This window comes from Dicentrarchus labrax, unplaced genomic scaffold (genome assembly GCF_905237075.1).
Source record: "Dicentrarchus labrax unplaced genomic scaffold, dlabrax2021, whole genome shotgun sequence".
Lineage (NCBI taxonomy): Eukaryota > Metazoa > Chordata > Actinopteri > Moronidae > Dicentrarchus > Dicentrarchus labrax.
In genome coordinates, this window is record NW_026136708.1 from 22,313,403 (window position 1) to 22,331,439 (window position 18,037).

Below are 18,037 nucleotides of genomic sequence, written 5' to 3' on the forward strand. Positions count from 1 at the left end.
CTGGGCTGCCCACCTGCCCCGTGTTTCCTATCTGTCTCTCCCCCACCCATCTGGACTACTGTCGTCGTTTCATTGGGGGTGGGGTCGCGGGGTTGGAGGCAGAGCTGTGCCATGATTAGCTAAAAGGAGCAGCCGGGTCATGGAGAGGGCGTCCTGGGATGCTTGATGTTGTTTGGCTGGGGAAGCTGTCCATCTCTTTGTCCACTCAAAACAACTGCTGGGGGGGGGGAGTGAAGTTGCTGCTTGCCGGTGGGGAAATACTCATGTTTCCAAAACCATAAAAGCAACAGAAAACAAATCATTTACACGCTTATTAGAGTATCAAAGCTGAAGGCTGTGTGATTCTGGTCAGCAGTGATGTTTTGAGTGCATATTGAGGTGGCGCCTGCATGGCTGATGCATCACAAGGGGGGGGGGGGGGCGCGTCCAGGTCGAGATCCATGCATGATAGTCCTGTGAGCCCCAAGCGCCGCCTGCACAGGGCCACATCATGATGTTGTGGTGTCCATCCATCCATCCATCCATCCATCCATCCATCTGTGTGTGACCAGCTGAGCCTCTTTATGTTCTCTTTCTTAAAGTGTCCGTTCAACCAAAAGAAAAATACATATTTTCTCACTTAGTTCTTGTTGTTATCCAACTGTCAGATTTGGTTTTATGAGTCCAGGTTTTAGAAACCTGAATCTGAACCACAATACAGCAGAGAAGCCCCCTGAGGTAAAATTGTGATTCTGGGCTATATAAATAAAATCTGACTTGACTTGAGATGAATTGGAAAATTATTAAATGAAATACTAATAATAAAACAAAGGAACTAACTGGTTGCCTTTCATATTAAATCTGTTGAGATCTTTTAGGATGCTACGAGCCAGGACCAGAACACATTTTCTTTTATATTTTTCTTTTTATAAATAATTCTAATAATTGTTATAATAGTAAATGTTTTAATACAATTTATGTAATAATGATAATAAACCAAAAATGCATTAATAAAATAGAAATCAATAATAATAAATACATTATTACAAATAAAATAATTCAAATTAAATAAAATACTTTTGAAAACGTCATAATTAAATAAAGAAAATAAGTAAATAATTTAAATTAAAACGAAACATGGAAATATACACATATAATACTTTATTATATTATATTCAATTGATTTTATGATGTAAACTGTGAGAAATATTAACCTTCATGCAGTTTCTGTGTGGAAGGACACGGTCCAAGTGCCAAAATATGACGACTAGTTGGTTGAACTGACTCTTTAACCACCGTCCAGCCCAGAGAAAAAGGGTCTGTTTGTTTTGTGTGTCACTACGTCCCTCTGGGTTTGTGTCGGGGTGATTGTTATCAGAACATTTCTGCAGTTACTTCAGGTACGCTTGATTTACACACCTGCTCAGCGGGACTTCAGCGATATCAAATACACCTCAAGTAGCTGAAAGAGGGGCTGTCTTTGTTTTGTTGCCCTGTTCTGGTTGCTGCTGTTGTTGCATGTTGTTGTTGTTGTTGTTTGCATGTTCAGCAGTGTGTGTGTGTGTGTGTGTGTGTGGTTTGCAGTTTCCTCCCCTCTGGAGCAGTCCTGTGAGACAAATCCGAACTACGTCACATTACACATAACCGTGTACACTAGTGTCCAATCAGTTAAAGAGAGCCGCTGGATGAGTCTGTGTATGAATGATGTACGATTTAATGTTGTACTAATTGTTTCCTCGTCTGCCTGTCTGTGCGTGCTTTTTGGCATGCTGTTCTCTGTGTGTGTGTGTGTGTGTGTGTGTGTGTGTGCGTGCGTGCGTGATCAGTTGCAGGACGAGGAGCGACGGCGTAAGCAGCAGCTGGAGGAGATTCGTAAGCGGGAGGCGGAGGAGAGGGCAAAGCAGGAGGAGGAGAGGAGGTGGAGGGAGGAGGAGAGAGCCAAACGAGAGGCCGAGGAGAAGGTCGGTTTGTTTGCCTGTGACGTTATCGGAGTTTGTTGTGTTAGAGTTAATGAAAGTTAATGATTGTAGGATGTTTATGATGTTTTGTTATGATACTTTAGAGAGTCAGCTTAGGACAAGAAATCTATCAGGGTTGAGTTTTTACCTTTTAAGTACCTTCAGAATATTTTTTAAATGTTACCTTCTTGTCCGTCTGGAAAAGCCTCTAAATAGCTTTTAAACCATCATTTAACACTATAAGTACACGAGGTTTAGATAACTGTATAAAGCTAAAATAACCAGGAAGTTGAGTTTAAAGGAATAGTTCTACATTTTTGGAAATACGTCTGACACATAAACCCCTGTGGAAAACCACAACTTTAGTCTTTGTACAGACAAACTACATATAACGTGTGAGTGAGCCGGTGGATTTTGTGACAGTTGGACGGAGCTAGGCTAGCTGTTCCCAGTCTTTGTGCTAAGCTAAGCTAACCAGCTGCTGGCGGTAGCTTCATATTTACAGTAGAGAGTCGCAGCGATCTTCTCATCCTCTTCTGAACAAGAAAGCAGTGTATTTCCTAAAATGTCAAACTATTCCTTTAAAAGAAAAAGCCTGTTTGTTTAAATAGACTGAGGTTTGGTAAACTCTTTAAAAAGACATTCTTGGGCAGATTGCATTAATTACTTCCTTTATAGTGAGGATGAAAGCCTGGAGAAGAATTCTATTAATCAGTTCAGCTACATGTATAAAAACAGATTTATATAAATCCCAAATATCATCCTCACCTCCGTTATATCAGAGATAGCCGACATTTACTGGCTCCTATGGATTAAAAGAAAAATCAATATCAGACTAAAATATCGGTCCAAGTCTAGGATGTACAGTGACTTTGGAAAGTATTCGGGACCCCTTCACTTGGTGCACACTTTATGATGTTACACATTTCATTTAAAATGGATTACATTTATTATTCTGACAATTAATTTTACGCATGATAACCTGCACACAGAGCAAAGAGTCTGACAGTAAAGTTGTTTGTTGTAATGGTTTATTGATCGGAAGGTTATTGTGAAAGTCGGTGCCGATACGGATGTTTAAAAGAACAATTTGGTTGATACCAATGTTTTTTGTTGTTGTTTATTCCCCCTTTTGTGCCGGGCAAACAAAGAAACCTTTATTAATACATAATATAGTATATGAACTGTTAAATTAAAGTCTTCGAACGAGATGTATGAAACAACCTTTGTTAATATTAACTTCTTCCACATGAAAAATTCCACTTTAAAAGCGTTTTATTTGAAATCAAGCCCTCTCTGCATCAGTTCCTGTCATCGGTGAATGTCATCTTATTTTCCAAGAGTCAGCGAGGAGCACGCCGATAAATGGCTGCATGTTTAGTCACCGAGTATAGAATTAATTGCCAAATATCTATTTAGTAGTACAGTAAAGTGTGCAACAGGTAAAGGGGTTTTAATACTTTCTGACGCCACTGTATACACTGTATGCTGTAATGACTTGTGTTTTCTTCCTTTGTCCAGGCTACTCGGTTAATATAGAGCACTCAGCTAATTTGGAGGGGATACGTGTTTTCCTATAATATGTGTTTATTATAACGTAGAAATACATTTAAAATCTTGACATTAATTTGTACTTTGGAGGTTTTAAAATGACCAGTAGTCTGATCTGGTGTCCACCCACCCATCTCTGTCCTGTGTGTAAAATCAAACATGTTTTTTTTTTAATCATTGTGTCCATTGACTTCACCATGATGCCATTATTCTGGTGCATTTGTCCCCGTGAACTGTAGACCGCCGATCACACCACTGGTTGTTTAAAAAACTCGGACAAAGACGAACCTCGAAATACCTCACAGAAGTTTAGTTTTATTCGTTAAGTCGTAGCTAAGTATTTAGTAGAGATACGTAAGAAAGAGGTATTGTTTTTAAGATGTTATGACTGTTAATCTAATGCTGTTTGTTTATATGTAAAGATGTCCAATTGCATGTCCTCATCCTGTGCACCCCCCCCCCAACACCCTATGTGATGTGTTGCCGTGTCATGTTATGTGCTCCCAACCACCTTAAGCATGGGACTCCCATCACGTTGTTGTTGTTGTTGTTGTTGTTGTTGTTGTCGTCGGTGTGTGTCAGGAAGTTAAGTTGTTTCAGTTTTTTGGGGGAAGCAGTTATGATTTTATTTAATTTGATTTCTTTGTGACCATTTCCATCCGGCATCGCTCTAGAAAACTATGTTTAGGGAATGCTGCCCCCCACCCTCCCACTTCCCCCCCCTCAAAAGAAACCACATGCTTTATAATCAGTCCACACACACACACACACACCCACCTGCCTCATTCCCGCCCTCAGTCATCCATACCGTACATATTCAGAAACCCACCCACTCATTCAAAAACCCACACACCCACTAATCCCTCCCAGTTTCTTCAGATTCCAACTGGGCTGGTTTGACCACCAAAAGCAGCTCGGATACATCCCCCAGCAGTAGAGAGACCACTCCACAGCGGTTACCTTTTGTTTTTGAGGACTCTATGTCGACTACACTTCAACACATGAAACGGACCAAAAGATTTTAAAAAAAACATGGCGGAGATAATCTGACATCAGAAGCGTCGACATTGAGCTCATGTGACCCCCGGAGCAGCTGGTCGAGCTCCAAACCCCCCAACCAAAATCTAAACACATTCCTCCAGTGTAGATTCATGTGTAACATCACAGGCCTCTCTCTCTCCCTGCGGTGTAAGATACGAGAGCTCAGCCCACCGGAGACGGGGTGCGCTCGAATCAGAAACCCAACCACAAAAACCATATAGCGTAAAGTGAGGAGACGCAGAGAACTGACGCACATATGGACACATAGTTTGTGCACACATACACACACCCCACAGTGATGAGGGAAGGGGAGACGGTGGTAGACAGGGTGGTCCAGGAAGCAGGGCCAGTTTACTGTGGACTTTAAGTGTAGTGTGGACCAGTAGGAACAGGTTCTTCTTCCAGTATCTTGTCAGATTGGTGGAGTTGTTAGACCAGTCAGAGTAGATTTTGGGTTTGGTTGATTGACAACACTCTCATAAACATATTAGACTTTATCAGTGATGAACCATATTCCCTGTTGTTTACACAAGATCAGGACCAGTATCTGTATCAGTGGTGTCTGGTGGATGTCCAGTCCAGCTCAGGGGCAACGTTTCTAAAACTGTTCTTGCATTTATTCTGAAACATAATCACAAGATGATTTTTAAATGCCGTGCTTAAATTGTCCCCCCCCCAAAAAAAAAAGACTTGGCAGTATGAAGTTGTTTTAGGAGGCTGTGGTTACGGTGCCGGTTTTAGAGCCGCTTCCTCTTCCAAACCAGAGCAAACGAGTTAAATAAGGGATGAATGTAAAAATACGACTTGTTTCATTGTGCTTGACGATATTTTTGCAGACGAAGTTGATATTAATCATTTATCAAAGTAAGTCAAATGTGGGGATTTGCTCCTTTTGACCCTTTTTTTTTCATATTTACCAAACGACTAATTGATTGATAAAATTGTTGATTTGAATAAGTAATCAACATTTTTCACTAAAATAACGCAGCCTCAAACAACAGCTGTTCACACATTTGGTTGCATACTGGATCTCTTCCTGTTTTCACTTTAATAGAAATTGAATTTGACCATTAATTCCTCACGCCTGTGACTGAAAGGGTGTGCCAATAAATTGATTTGGTTCCATTCGGTAAAGAAGCTGTGCCCCTTTTTTGTAACACTAAACCTACTTGGCTTCAAATCTGAAGGATTTCTCTATAACATTATATATTATGACTAAAGAGGCAAAACAAATTCATAAATGAGACCCCTGATCTCGGACCGGTATTCATCAGCTGTGATATGCTTCAGTTAGACGTGGTGGACTTGGTCTTAGAACTGTACCAGCTCTTTGTAAGGGAGCCCGGTGAGAGCAGGTCCGGTTTGGCCCAGAAGAGACTGATGTTGTGGTAGTGGAGCCCGTTGAGTAGTTCCCCCAGCTGTAGCCAGCTAGTGTCCATTACTGAGGTGAGAGCCAATGAGAGTGGAGCTTACTAACCGGTTGTCCCTCCCCTAGAGGAGACAGGAGGAGGAGTACTACACTCGCCTGGAGGCTGAGCGGCGCCGGCAGCACGAGGAGGCCGAGAGAAAGCTGCTGACGCCTGACGAGCCGGCCGGTCTGTATCGGCCCCCGCTGCCCCGGGATTACCAACCCCCCGCCCCCCACAACCCTACTAACACCCCCCCGCCCCCCCCACAGAGAAACACCTCCTACCTCAAAACCCAGGTCACCTCCCCCGACACGCTCTACACCGCCAAGTTTGTCTCCTACGCGGGCGACGAGGAAGAAGACGAGGAAGCAGGAAGTGGCGGCGGCGGCAGCCAATCAGGTCAGGTGAAGCTGTCGGCGACCCGGAAGTCGTACGGCGACCTCCCGGCCTCCGCCTCACCCAATCACAACAAGCCTCAGCCGCCGCCCACTGCGCGCAAGCCCCGCCCTGTTTCTGACGGCATCTTCCTGTCTGGCTCGTTCCAGCCGCCATTCAACAACTCCAACAGTACAGGTCCCCCCCTTCCTGCCAAACCCAGCTCCATCCCCCCAGGAGGCTTTAAAGGTAGACCCAGAGAGAGGAGAGAGGAGTCAGGCTCGCCACAGCGCCCTCGACAGCTCCCATACCTCCCTCTCATTCACTCATCTCTTCATTTTACTACCTTTCATAGTTTAGTTGTGTTTATTTTTACCTTTGTTTTTCCGGTAGAGATGGTGTTCTTGCCTTTTCATTTCCACCGTCTACTTTTTCCTTCTTTTACGTGTTTGTCCAGATTTTTTTGTCGTCAATCACGTCAACCTCCGTTCACCACTTTATGTTCGTTATTTTATATGTGGAAATTTTCCTCCCTCTCCTCAAAGCAAATCAGATTGTATTGTATTTTTTATCTATTTTTTTAAATGTTGATTTGTTTGAACACCTCCTCCTGTCCCCGGTAATTTTTTTCCCCCCCTCCTCATCTTCCTCCAATCACCACTCCCCCCTTCGAACAGAAAAAGCAATCGATAATCACGCCACCACTTTTTGCTGCAGATTGAGACCCATCAGAGCCAATCATAGTACTGTTGGTGTTGTCGCTCGCCGCCTCCTTTGTGTCTGGTTTGTTGCTGCTTGGGACGCAGGGGGGGCGGGGGCGGGGGCGAGGCCAGCCGTCAGTCCGCCTGCCCTACCCCCTTCCTGCCCCGTGGCTCTGCTTAGCGGTGTTGGCTTTAAAGGGAAGGAGACACACCATTGGCTTCACACGCCCCCATCAATCACCCGATTAAAAACCAACTCTCATTTCATAAACGTACAAAAAAAATGCACACAGCAGCAGCGTGTTGGGTGAGAGGCCTCTGCTTTGTCTGTGGCTGTTTAAAAAAAAAAAAAAAAAAAAATGCTCTTATGCTCTTAATCCTTCAAGCTGGATCAAACTGAGCTCCTGTTTAACTCAAACCACAGCGCCTCCTAGTGGCGGTTATCTGTTATAACTGCCTGAATGTGAGATACTAAAGGTCGTGCTCGGGACGTAGTTCCTTCTAAAAGAAACCTATTTATCATGAGTTTAAAGTGGTCTTTCTTAAGATAGATCAAATATTAAACAGCTGTTTTTCTTTCTGTCAAATGTTATGTGAAGATATTTATCATCGCTTCGCTTCAAAAGGCCTCATTGTTTGAAAGCGATATGTTACAGTAGAGAGGTCAAACTGCAGTCAGCTGGCAGCTGTCAGACCATGATTCTTATTCGGGACTGTCTGTGTAAACCGGTGTTATTATATGTTCAACATCAGCAGAAGATTATAGTAATAATTCAGTTCATCCAATATGACTTTGTCTATACCAAAAAACCTAAAAGACTTTTATTATCAAGAAGCTTAATGTTTCAGTTCATTGGTCTAATTAATTGATTATTAAGTTGTGAGATGATTAACAAAAGAGACCAACAGTAAAAACTTACTTCTACCACACAACATCAAGCTTAATCTTTGAGACTTTCTTGAACTTTTTTCATGTTTTTTACCAGTCTTATCTCATTGGTTCGCAATTTAGGGGCCGAGACCCCCACAAGAGTTAATGAGATTAATCTGAGGGGTAATTAGATGATTAAAGTGGTAAAAAATAATTTAAATTTTAATTAAAAATATCTTTAACGTTTTACTTTCCACCAATGAAACAATTATTCTTTAAATAAACAGCTCACAACCGATAAATAGGCAGCCTGTGATAATTAGGACCAAGTATTGAACCTCAAAAGTCTTTTAGTATTTACTGAAATGTTTCCATAGCATCAAAAGTATCAAACACTTTCAAAGTCCCGAAATCTGGCTTCAAATGTCTGCTCAGATTTCTAATATTGTTCACGTATTATTTGATCTGTTGCTGATTTTAAGTCTAAATGTTGTTAGTTTTAGTCATTTTTTTAAGCAAAACTTTTGAGACCTTTTTCTTCTTTTTTAATAAAAGAAAGCATCTATTTTAATGAAAGTAAACTAATGCAATGTATCAGTACAGAAAAATGTCAATCGAGTGATATTTGGCCACAAGCAGACTCCATATTAAGGCACCAGCATCATTTAGACTTTATGCAGCTGTAGATCCAGCTGCTTGAACATCCACAGACAAACAGAGCTACAAATGCAGCACAGTCCTGAATGTCATCACGACTCGAGGTCCAGGAAACGGCTGCCTGCACCTTCAGAATAAACCTCCTCCATCCCTGCTGCTTATTAAATACTAAAAACCTTCCAGGACCTCACGGAGACCTTTTGTGTTGCATTTTTATTCATTCATTTTTTACTCCAAATCAGATTAAACATCCCACTAACGTCCCACTACCTCCCCCACCTACCCCACCCCACCTCCCCCATAAAATAAATAAAATCTGCATGTTTCACCCCCCTCACACACACTCACACACACACTTAAACACACAACACTGCACTCTGGCTGCCAGCAGCTCACCCCAGTAACCGGCTTGATGTCTATTGCTTTTTACTGCCTGTCCGTAGCTTCCACCAGGCTGCACCCTGCTGTCTTTATTTATGTCTTCTGTATGTCTTTGCTTCCCTTTTTCCCCACTTTGCCTGTCGTCTGTTGGTCCGTCTGTTAATTTGCCTTTCCTAATTCTCCTCGTACGTGCTTTGTCGTCTTGCCTGTTTCGGCTCTGTCAGCTGATCCCGGCTGTCTCTCATCTCTAAGTCTGTGTCTCCCGCTGTAGCTGTGATGCTGTCTAACTGCTGCAGCTTTTACTAAACCTTACTACAACTCCCACAGGGCATTGCGGCAGGTTCAGGTGACCACGCTGCACCTGAGTCTCTGGCTTCCCTGACATATATGAATCTCCAAAATGTATTCAATGAGTGCGATTTGATCGGCTGGCAGCTCCAAACGTCTTCTTTTGAGTCTGGCTTTAATAGAAAAAGAGAAAGTGGCCTCTTCTGGAGACGCAGATATTTTTTGTAATCAGAATAAAAAAACCACAAGAAAAACAATACTGACGCCAGTTTGCCTCAGAAGGTGCACGAACTGGAGAAAGCTACAAAGGAAGAACAAATTCATTTATCCCCAGAGACGGATGTTTGAACAAAAACTGTGTTGGTTCAGAAAAACAAAGAGGTTTTTTTTTAGCCTCCGCTGGCCTCCAAGAACCAGAGTGAAAGAAAAACATTCACAACCTACGAGAATCCACGAAAAGCCACTGGATGACTCTTTTTGTGAATCTGAAGAATTTTCAGTCGCAGTGCCAGAAGTTTAATTTTCCATCTCTTTTGGCTCCGCCGAGGAATGTTACTGGCCTTGAACGAGGGTTGTTTCTCCGTGGTTACTTTGTTCTCTGCCAGTTTGTGTTTATGTGGTTTGAGGCTGAAGTGGGACCCGACTTGGTCTCGTCCCAAACTACACTTCAGATCTCACTCCGCTTTAGCACTATAAAACCCAAAGAAAGGGCCTAGGAGCTGCCAGCTGGACGAATCCATCTGGGTTCACACCCTGTCACTGTGTCTGCATCTGAACGGTACCAACCACCCCAGCACACACACACACTGAGACTGAGACTGGATGTTTAATGTCTGTCAGACGGTCCTCAACAATCAGCACAACAACCAGAGAGAAGAACTTTACTGTTTGGATCCAGCCTGTGCTGTTAGATATTGTGTCATTAAGAGAGTCTGCAGGGTTTTATTCTCTCAGTTTAAACCTAAAACTAGTTGTGAATTAGTTTCGCTCACTGGTCACGTGCATCCCCAAAGGAATATGTTTGGATATATTGTCAACAAATCAGATGAAAAGACCAAAACTAAGAACATCAGCCTCAGTCCAATGTGTTCAAACTCAACCTGTAAATCAGAAAACTGCTCTGAACTCTATAGATTCATATAGAAATCCACATAGTTATTTCCTTAAACCTAGTAAATAAATAGTTTATTTGCACCGGAGTTGTTCAGAGCGATCACTGAAGTATTTTATCCCTTTTATGTGAGCGAGGAACAGGAAGCCAGTCGGCTCAGCCTGAGGAAGTCTCTCATGACATGGTCTAGTGCTGTGGTTCCCAACCTGGGGGACCGGACCCCCACTAGGGGTCGCAAGGCCTTCTTGATTAATTTGAAGAAGCCTATTAAGTCTTTATGATTGTTAAAGGTGAAAAATACAGACAGAGAATTGTATAAAAAGTTCCTTAAACAGGAAATAACCTGCTCAAAGTTCATCCAAATCAACTTCCTGCAGTTACTGAGTTCACTGTTTGGGTTCATTGTACAGTTTTTAATATAATATGAAATATTCATAAAATATGACCCTTATATGGGGTCGTCAGTTTGTTAATAGGATCTGTTCACTGTAAGTTTCAGTCTTCTGATTGGATTTAACTATAAGAGAAATCCAGAACATCAGCAGATGAATACTTTAAAGACGACGTCAGTCCTCGAGTCAGCAGGTGGAAGTAAAAACCTGCAGACCTCTGGGCGACACTTTGGTGAAACACTCAGATTTGGCTCCAGCTGTGTCTCGCTTTAGCCCCCGGACGTTGCTGTTTGAGTTTGGAAAGACACAGGGACACATGAGCCAACTGTTTAACGTCTCCCTTGGGATCAAAGGTCGAGGTCACCCTCCTCATGTTAGTCTAATCGAGCCCTGTATCACCCTGGATCTGATTTTGTTTTACTTTTTCAGGGCGAGCGCCAAGAATCTGAATTTTAAATATGATTTTGGCAGCTTTTGAAATTGAGTTACTGCATTTTTCAGTCTCAATCGATTTTTCCTTCACATCCTATATTTTCTTTGCCAGTATGGATGTAAAATAAGTCTCAAATTGAAGCTGCAGCTTCTGTTTTTCATACATATTTCTTCAATACTGGCTCTAAATGACGAAGATGGAGCGAACAAAGACAGTTTTGATGGTGAACTCGACCTCAGATCCCGCCGACACTTCCACAGACCATATTCGCTGCTTTGGAATGGCCCTTTAACAGCTTTTTTAACGCTCTTTCTCTTTTCTCGGCTCGCTGCTCTACTTTAATGAGATCTGATTGTTTTCTGCCTAACGCTTCTCCAGAAACTCGTTCCCTCCCTTCCTTCCTTCTGCTCAGGCTGGTCTGTGGGAAATGAAGTGATGTCGACTGGAGAAGCTGCTGGTTATTGGCGAGCAGGGTCTCCGGTTAATAATCCACACTGTAAGGGGGAAAATAGAAATATATAAGATTTCTGTGCAATTCTAAAACACACAAATGGCTGAAATTCCTTCTGAGTTATGGGAGTAGCGGGCGCCGTGCCGGAGATCCTGACAGCCGACCCCCCAGCAGCTTCTGTCTCAGGTGTTTTCGGATAACTGAAGCCGTGTATAAACGATGCTGACTCATATCTCACTGCTCTGTCTGTCTGCTGTGTGGCTCCTCGACGTCGGACAGGATTTAACTCGTACACTGGAAACTCAGCAGGAGTTGTAGGATCGGGAGAAGTCTACAAGGACCCGCGAGACAAATGGACGAAGAGGTGAGACTCTCTTTCACTTATTCGCCCCCCCAAAAAAGCCCATTTCTGTTTGAGTAACTCCGCCGGTTTCCCTTGTTTTTGTGTCAGTGACATCAAGTTTTGAATTTGGTGCAGTATTGAGAGAGCGTGAAGGGAGTCCTTAGGTCAAAATAACGTCCATAAAAGTGACCGTACAGAGAAAGGCTTGTTGTCTTCCTGCAACAACTCATCTCACCTCTCCCAAGACGACTTCTTGAGCAACACTGCGAATCAAACCAGAGGAAGAGCATAAGTTGTAGCCTGTTTTCACTCAACACTGAACCAAACACTGAACCAAATCCAGAACTTATTGTCCACATTAGTCACAAAAACCCCCCATAGGGAAATGAGGTTGAACCCTTTAAAACACATAAATATTTTTACTGTGTGGTTTTAGTACTTTTACTTATGTAAAGGATCTGAATACTTGGTCCACCACCACAGCTTCTATACTTACTTTGTGTGTTTTTTTAGATACTTGGGGTTATTTATATATTTATATATATGTATTTATTACCAATCCCACATATAGTTCAAGCTTATAGCCTGTATTGTTTGTTTCCCCCCTTCCTCTACTCATTATGTGGATTTATTGACCTGAATGACGGGTTGATGATAGACAAACCTGGGAAAAAAATAATAAAACAAATACATTTGTTGTATACTAAATATAATGTCTGTCTGTCTGTCTGTCGCAGTCAGGAGCAGGAGAACTCGATCCCCGGCGGCGCTCCTCCGGAGAGTCTGACCTTCAAGGAGCGCCAGCGTCTCTTCTCTCAGGGGAAGGAGGTTTCCAACAAGGTCAAAGCTTCACGCAAACTCATGGAGCTGGAGAACGAGCTGAACACCAAGTAGTCGACCGGAGCCTCTCTGCCTCCCAGCGCCACCTTAACGCCCACGTCGCCACGGTAACGTTAAGGTGCTCCTGGGAAAACAAACCCCCCCCGCCGGGTCGAGAGAGGCGGCGCTCGCTTCCCTACCACTGACAGTATCCTCCTGTTTGTGTTGCCCCCCCCCATCCGACCCCCTTTTTGTTTTTTATTTTAATCATTGAATAACTGGACCATTCACTTTTTTTTGACGTAGGTATATCGTTGCAATAGGAGAGACATTTATGGCTTAAAACTTTTCTTCCCCTCGTTAAGGTCTGTCAAAGATATATAATGATAAAGCACTGTAAAAAAGTTTTAATTGTATCTAGTGAGAATTTGAGAATCACACGACAAAGGGGGATATATTTTTGTTTATAAAATGGTTCTTGGGGCGAGGGGCGGAGAAAGGTTTGTTCTCATTTTAAGTTGTTTTTTTTTTTTTTTTTTAAATAGCTCACTGAAATATGAACAATTTTATGGTGTTATTTTATGCTCTTTTTCTGCATCATGTTGGTTTTCACACTTTTAATTCCTCCTCGCCAGCAGAAATGCCCCACGGTTGAGCTCCAGACCAATCTCTTATTTTTTATTTTTTAAATAAATTCTCAGTGAGTGGAAACACTGTTATTTCATTCCGTAGCGAGAAAGCATGGGATTTATTTCTTTTTTTTTTTTTTTGTGATGTTTTAGATAAAAACTCTGAAAAAGATTCTCCAGAGGAGGATCGAAACAGTCCAGAGGAGGATCTTTAAGTGCACAACATTACTGTAAATATTTGGGTCCACAACTGTCTCACTCTTTTACTACTGTAGAAACCTGCCAGGCTACTAAAAACTGCAAAAACTAATGTGATTTAACATTTTGGTGACAGATAATCCAACAGGAAGTTATTCTAAAACTGGACTGTCCCCCCCCGCTGCTCCTCACTGTCAGTGGAGTAGAATTTTTAAATGTTCCTCCCCCCAATCTGAGGGAACTTTAATTTTACCTTCTTTTAAATCTAATAGTCTTTTTTTTTTTTTTTGCAGAGTTGTGTGAGATTAACTTTGATTGATTGTACCCTAAATTCAAGCCAGAAAAAGGATTTCTTTCACTCACAATGTGATTAATGTTGGTTTTTCACAATAAAAAAAAAAAAGAAAACTACTCTTTAAGTCCTTGTTTGCTTTACAGATATTTATTTAGAAACCTTGTGGGGGGAAAAAACATACTTGCACAAAAAACAACCTTGTTTTTAATATTAAATATGTATCTGCAAACTGTTGTGAGAAGTGGATTACATTTGGGACCTCTCGTACTGTGGTAATAATCTCTGTTTTTCTGCGTTAGAGGCAGGAAAGTGTTCTGTTTTTACACCAGCTGTAGTTCGGGGAGATCCAGATGTTTGTTTGTTTTTGGGGGGTTTTAGGACTGGAGTCGAGCTGACAGAATTGTGATTGTACAAATATGTTATACACACAATTTCCATAATCCCACGTTCACCACCGCTGCTGCTCTGCTGATGTAGAAAAGGAAACCCCAAAGTTTAAAGGCAAAAAATAAGAGTAAAAAAAAAAATAGTGAAGTTTCAAATGTATCTCTCTTCCGCAGTTTGTTTGAGTGACTCCATCCTGTGTGTGGTTTTATTTTATTTTTCTCTCCAGGAGCCTCCACTAAAACCGATTCTACATGATGAGATAAAATGCTGTTATGATAACTGACCTGTTAAAAAAAAAAAAAAAAAAAAAACTTACAGACGTGTCTCCTCTCCTCCTCCCCACAAAAACTACTACTACTCCTTTTTAGGTTTCAAAAATGAACTGAATCATTTAAATGGTTTCATGTTTAGCCTTTTGTAAATCATTAATAAATACAGATTTTTCAACAGTGCAGGCTGGAGGTGTGTTCTTCTGTCATTGCAGTAATTGTGTGTGCTGATTATTTCACAGGAAAGCTACGAACGAGCTGCGATTTAAACTGATTTCATGGGTTATTTCAATGTTCTAATGCTTCTGCATTTCTGAGCAGACCTTCCTTTTAAACCACTCCATTTTCTGACAGCTACACTGGAGTTAATCAACCTTTTTAGATTAAGACTTTATCCACAAAACCGCATTAAAATGAAATGATGACACTGATGTAGTGTATAAAACGTCAAAATGACAATTTCTATTACATTACATTATTTCTATTAATTTTTTAGTTAACTCAAATGAAGCAGTTTCTTGTTGCACTGTGAACTCTCCCCAGTCTGTAGAGGAGAGGTCTGTTAGTTGAGTGAAAAACTGGGGGCTGGACTGAAATGTGTATTTTAACTAATATATTAGGAATTTCAGATGAAAGTTGGTCCCAAAAAAAAAGACAATAATACAAAAAAATACAACATTTCTGAAAGATGAAGAATCATATTTCATGGTGAAGTGTAGAGTTAGAGAGTGGGAGTGGGCTGTATGGATCTTAAAATGACAATAAGAGTGTGTTGAGCATGAGTAGTGAGTGGATGTGTCTTCCACAGTTCCCGCAGAAATCTGTCAAGTTTAGACATTTTGGAGCTCGTTGGAAACACACACTAAGTGACTTTACTACTTTATGAGTGGATGAATGCCTCCCAGAATTCATCACCAAACTACTCATCCATGTGCTTGGGGAAGACAGTTTTGAGAAGCCGCCGTCGGTGGATAGAGCCCGCAGGAGTTTGGCCCCAAAACCAGCCACTGTCGAGCTCCATCACCTTCAAACCAAAAGAGTTGATCCCACGGCTCGCCAGACAGAAGGGCCCCGCTCTCCTTCAACGGATCAAGATTTCACGTCTGTCCTGACTTACAGCCCGGATGTCCACAAACGACGCACAGCCTTCTCCGAGTCCAAACAGAAGCTCCACGTCGCAAAGATCCGGTTCGGCCTCTACTACCCAACCCACTCTGCACTACCCAACCCAAACTCACCTATCCGTTTTTTTTTTTTTTTTCATCTAAATGCGGTAGACGCAGGTATTTTTGAATTGAGTGGTTCTAATGACACAGAGATGACATGAAAATGATAAGCTGGAATGTGAGGGGTCTGAATCAGACAATCAAGAGAAAAAGGGTTCTCTCTCACTTACAATATCTTGGGGTTGGTATTGCTTTCCTACAGGAAACCCACCTTCAAAATCAAGACCAGTCTAAAATTCACAAAGAATGGGTAGGGCAAATGTTTCATTCACAATTCTGTAAGATGAATATTGTACCAAAGTTTCTATATTTATTTCAGTCGGTGCCTGTTTTTATACCACAATCGTTTTTCAAGGCGTTTAATCAAATGATTTCTTCCTTTATATGGAATAATAAATCAACTCGCATAAGAAAAGACCAAAAAGGTGTAGGTGGGCTTTCACCTCCAAATTTGCGCACGTATTATTGGGCTGTGAATTTGAATGCCATGTCTCTGTGGTTAAAAGAGTGGAATGATAGGATCCCTGCAGGGCTCCAGATTGAGGAGGTTACAAGCAGCCCACACTCACTCCCTGCTTTACTCTGCGCACCCCTACCTTCACTACTTCATAACATTAAGGATAATGTAATTGTAACTCAATCACTGCGCATCGTAAATCCGTTCAACAGATGTCTGGGTATTCAGAGTATTTCTATTCACTCACCAACAACTCATCCTTTTTTGAAGTCATCTCTAATGCCTACGCTTATAACATTAACAGAACATAACACGCTTGATTTTATTTAAATGGAAGACTGCTACTCCTCCATCACACCACCACTGGTTAGAGACGTTGGAAACCCTCAACGGTTCCATCAGCAGATTCTACAGAACCTGGGACCCTCTGATAACTTATGTGAACAATGTATCTGGTCTGGAACTGGAACTCTGAATGTTTACACCTGCCCTTGGTCAGTCCTGTAATAAGGAATGTTAGGTGCACTTGTTTGTTTGTTTGTCCGTCTGTTGATTTTGGGTTTGGTCTGTCTTTGTCTTTTTCTTGTTGGGATTGTTTTTCTATGGTTATTTGTACAACAGAGAATATGATTGTTTATTTGTAATTTTCCAATATCATAAAGTTTTTTTTTTTTTAAATTAAAAATTACAATTCGAGAAAAGTGAAAGACATTTAACAATATATAGATTTGAATGCATGTCATGTCCTATGGTCAGAGAAGGCACCGATTCGGTGGAATGCATCAATAATAATGTTTACACTGACGGGGGGGAATTCTTAAAGTGTATTTTGATACTTTAAGTCCATTTTGTTGCAAATACTTGGAACTATAGGTATGATTTCGAACGCTGGTGTTTTGTGGTAGATGGTCGCGAGTTCGACTCCCGGCTCTGGCGGGACCTTTCTGTGTAGTTTGCGTATTTTACCCCGCCATCAGAAAATGAATGTTAGGCTCATTTTACTCTCTTTGTCTCTTGACCAAAGCGCTGGGTTAGAAGTGGAGTTGGTTCCCGGGCGTTGCACAGTGGCTGCCCACTGCTCCTTCCACTTGGGATGGGTATATTCAGTGAACTGCGGGAAGTTACATTATCTGTAACGGTTCCACTGATTAGCAGTCACTACTTTTAAAGCTAATACAGAGTCTTAAGAGACTGTTCGTTTCACTCACTGTCCGATGTTTAATTGTTTTAAACGCGCGTTTAGAACAATTAACCCGGAAGTGAACAACCGGATGCGCTCGTCAAAGTTTTCGATAATAACGTTCGTATTGAATTAATTTAATAATAATAATAATAATAATAATAATAATAACATAATAATAGTAGCTGGCGGTCTAACGTTAAGTGTAACGTTAATGACGTGACGTTCTCTTCGAGTTCTAGAACGCTACGCACAGCTCATCGATTAAATCCCAAGTGCACGTTCCACGGATTCACACGTCAGGATGGCCGAGCGGTCTAAGGCGCTGCGTTCAGGTCGCAGTCTCCTCTGGAGGCGTGGGTTCGAATCCCACTTCTGACAAGAACCTTTTCTTTAATCCACAATAGATGGTTTACACAGCTGGACATTCAGCCTACATTCTTTCAGTGACTCATTTGGTGCCAATTCTCTGCATTAATTACACATTATTATTATTTTTTTTCTCTTTTTTGCAGAGTTTGTATTAATGCATGATAAAGTGTCAAACAGCAGCACCAGGAACAGGACTTACTGTGAACAAACAATCCTGGCCCAACAGCGCCCTCCACTGTTGGAACATGAGCAGTGTGCTGAAGT

At 41.7% G+C, this 18,037-nt stretch overlaps 1 protein-coding gene and 1 non-coding gene across 15 annotated transcripts in view; both read left to right on the forward strand.

Moving 5' to 3' along the window:
* Window positions 1-14,721, forward strand: part of afdna (afadin, adherens junction formation factor a) — a 98,058-nt gene extending 83,337 nt beyond the window's left edge. For 8 of the 14 annotated variants that reach the window (XM_051409727.1, XM_051409732.1, XM_051409731.1 and 5 more), the window contains 4 exons: window positions 1,806-1,940; window positions 6,025-6,562; window positions 11,878-11,962; window positions 12,679-14,721. In XM_051409727.1, coding sequence (XP_051265687.1) covers window positions 1,806-1,940; window positions 6,025-6,562; window positions 11,878-11,962; window positions 12,679-12,835 — 915 coding nt within the window. In that variant the 3' untranslated portion in view covers window positions 12,836-14,721. The remainder of the gene's footprint in view (window positions 1-1,805; window positions 1,941-6,024; window positions 6,563-11,877; window positions 11,963-12,678) is intronic. The other 6 variants (XM_051409738.1, XM_051409739.1, XM_051409741.1 and 3 more) reach the window with 3 other exon arrangements.
* A 2,978-nt stretch (window positions 14,722-17,699) lies between these two features.
* Window positions 17,700-17,782, forward strand: trnal-cag (transfer RNA leucine (anticodon CAG)). Its single transcript has one exon. It is a non-coding gene; the product is annotated as a tRNA-Leu (tRNA).
* The last annotated feature ends 255 nt before the right edge of the window (window positions 17,783-18,037 follow it).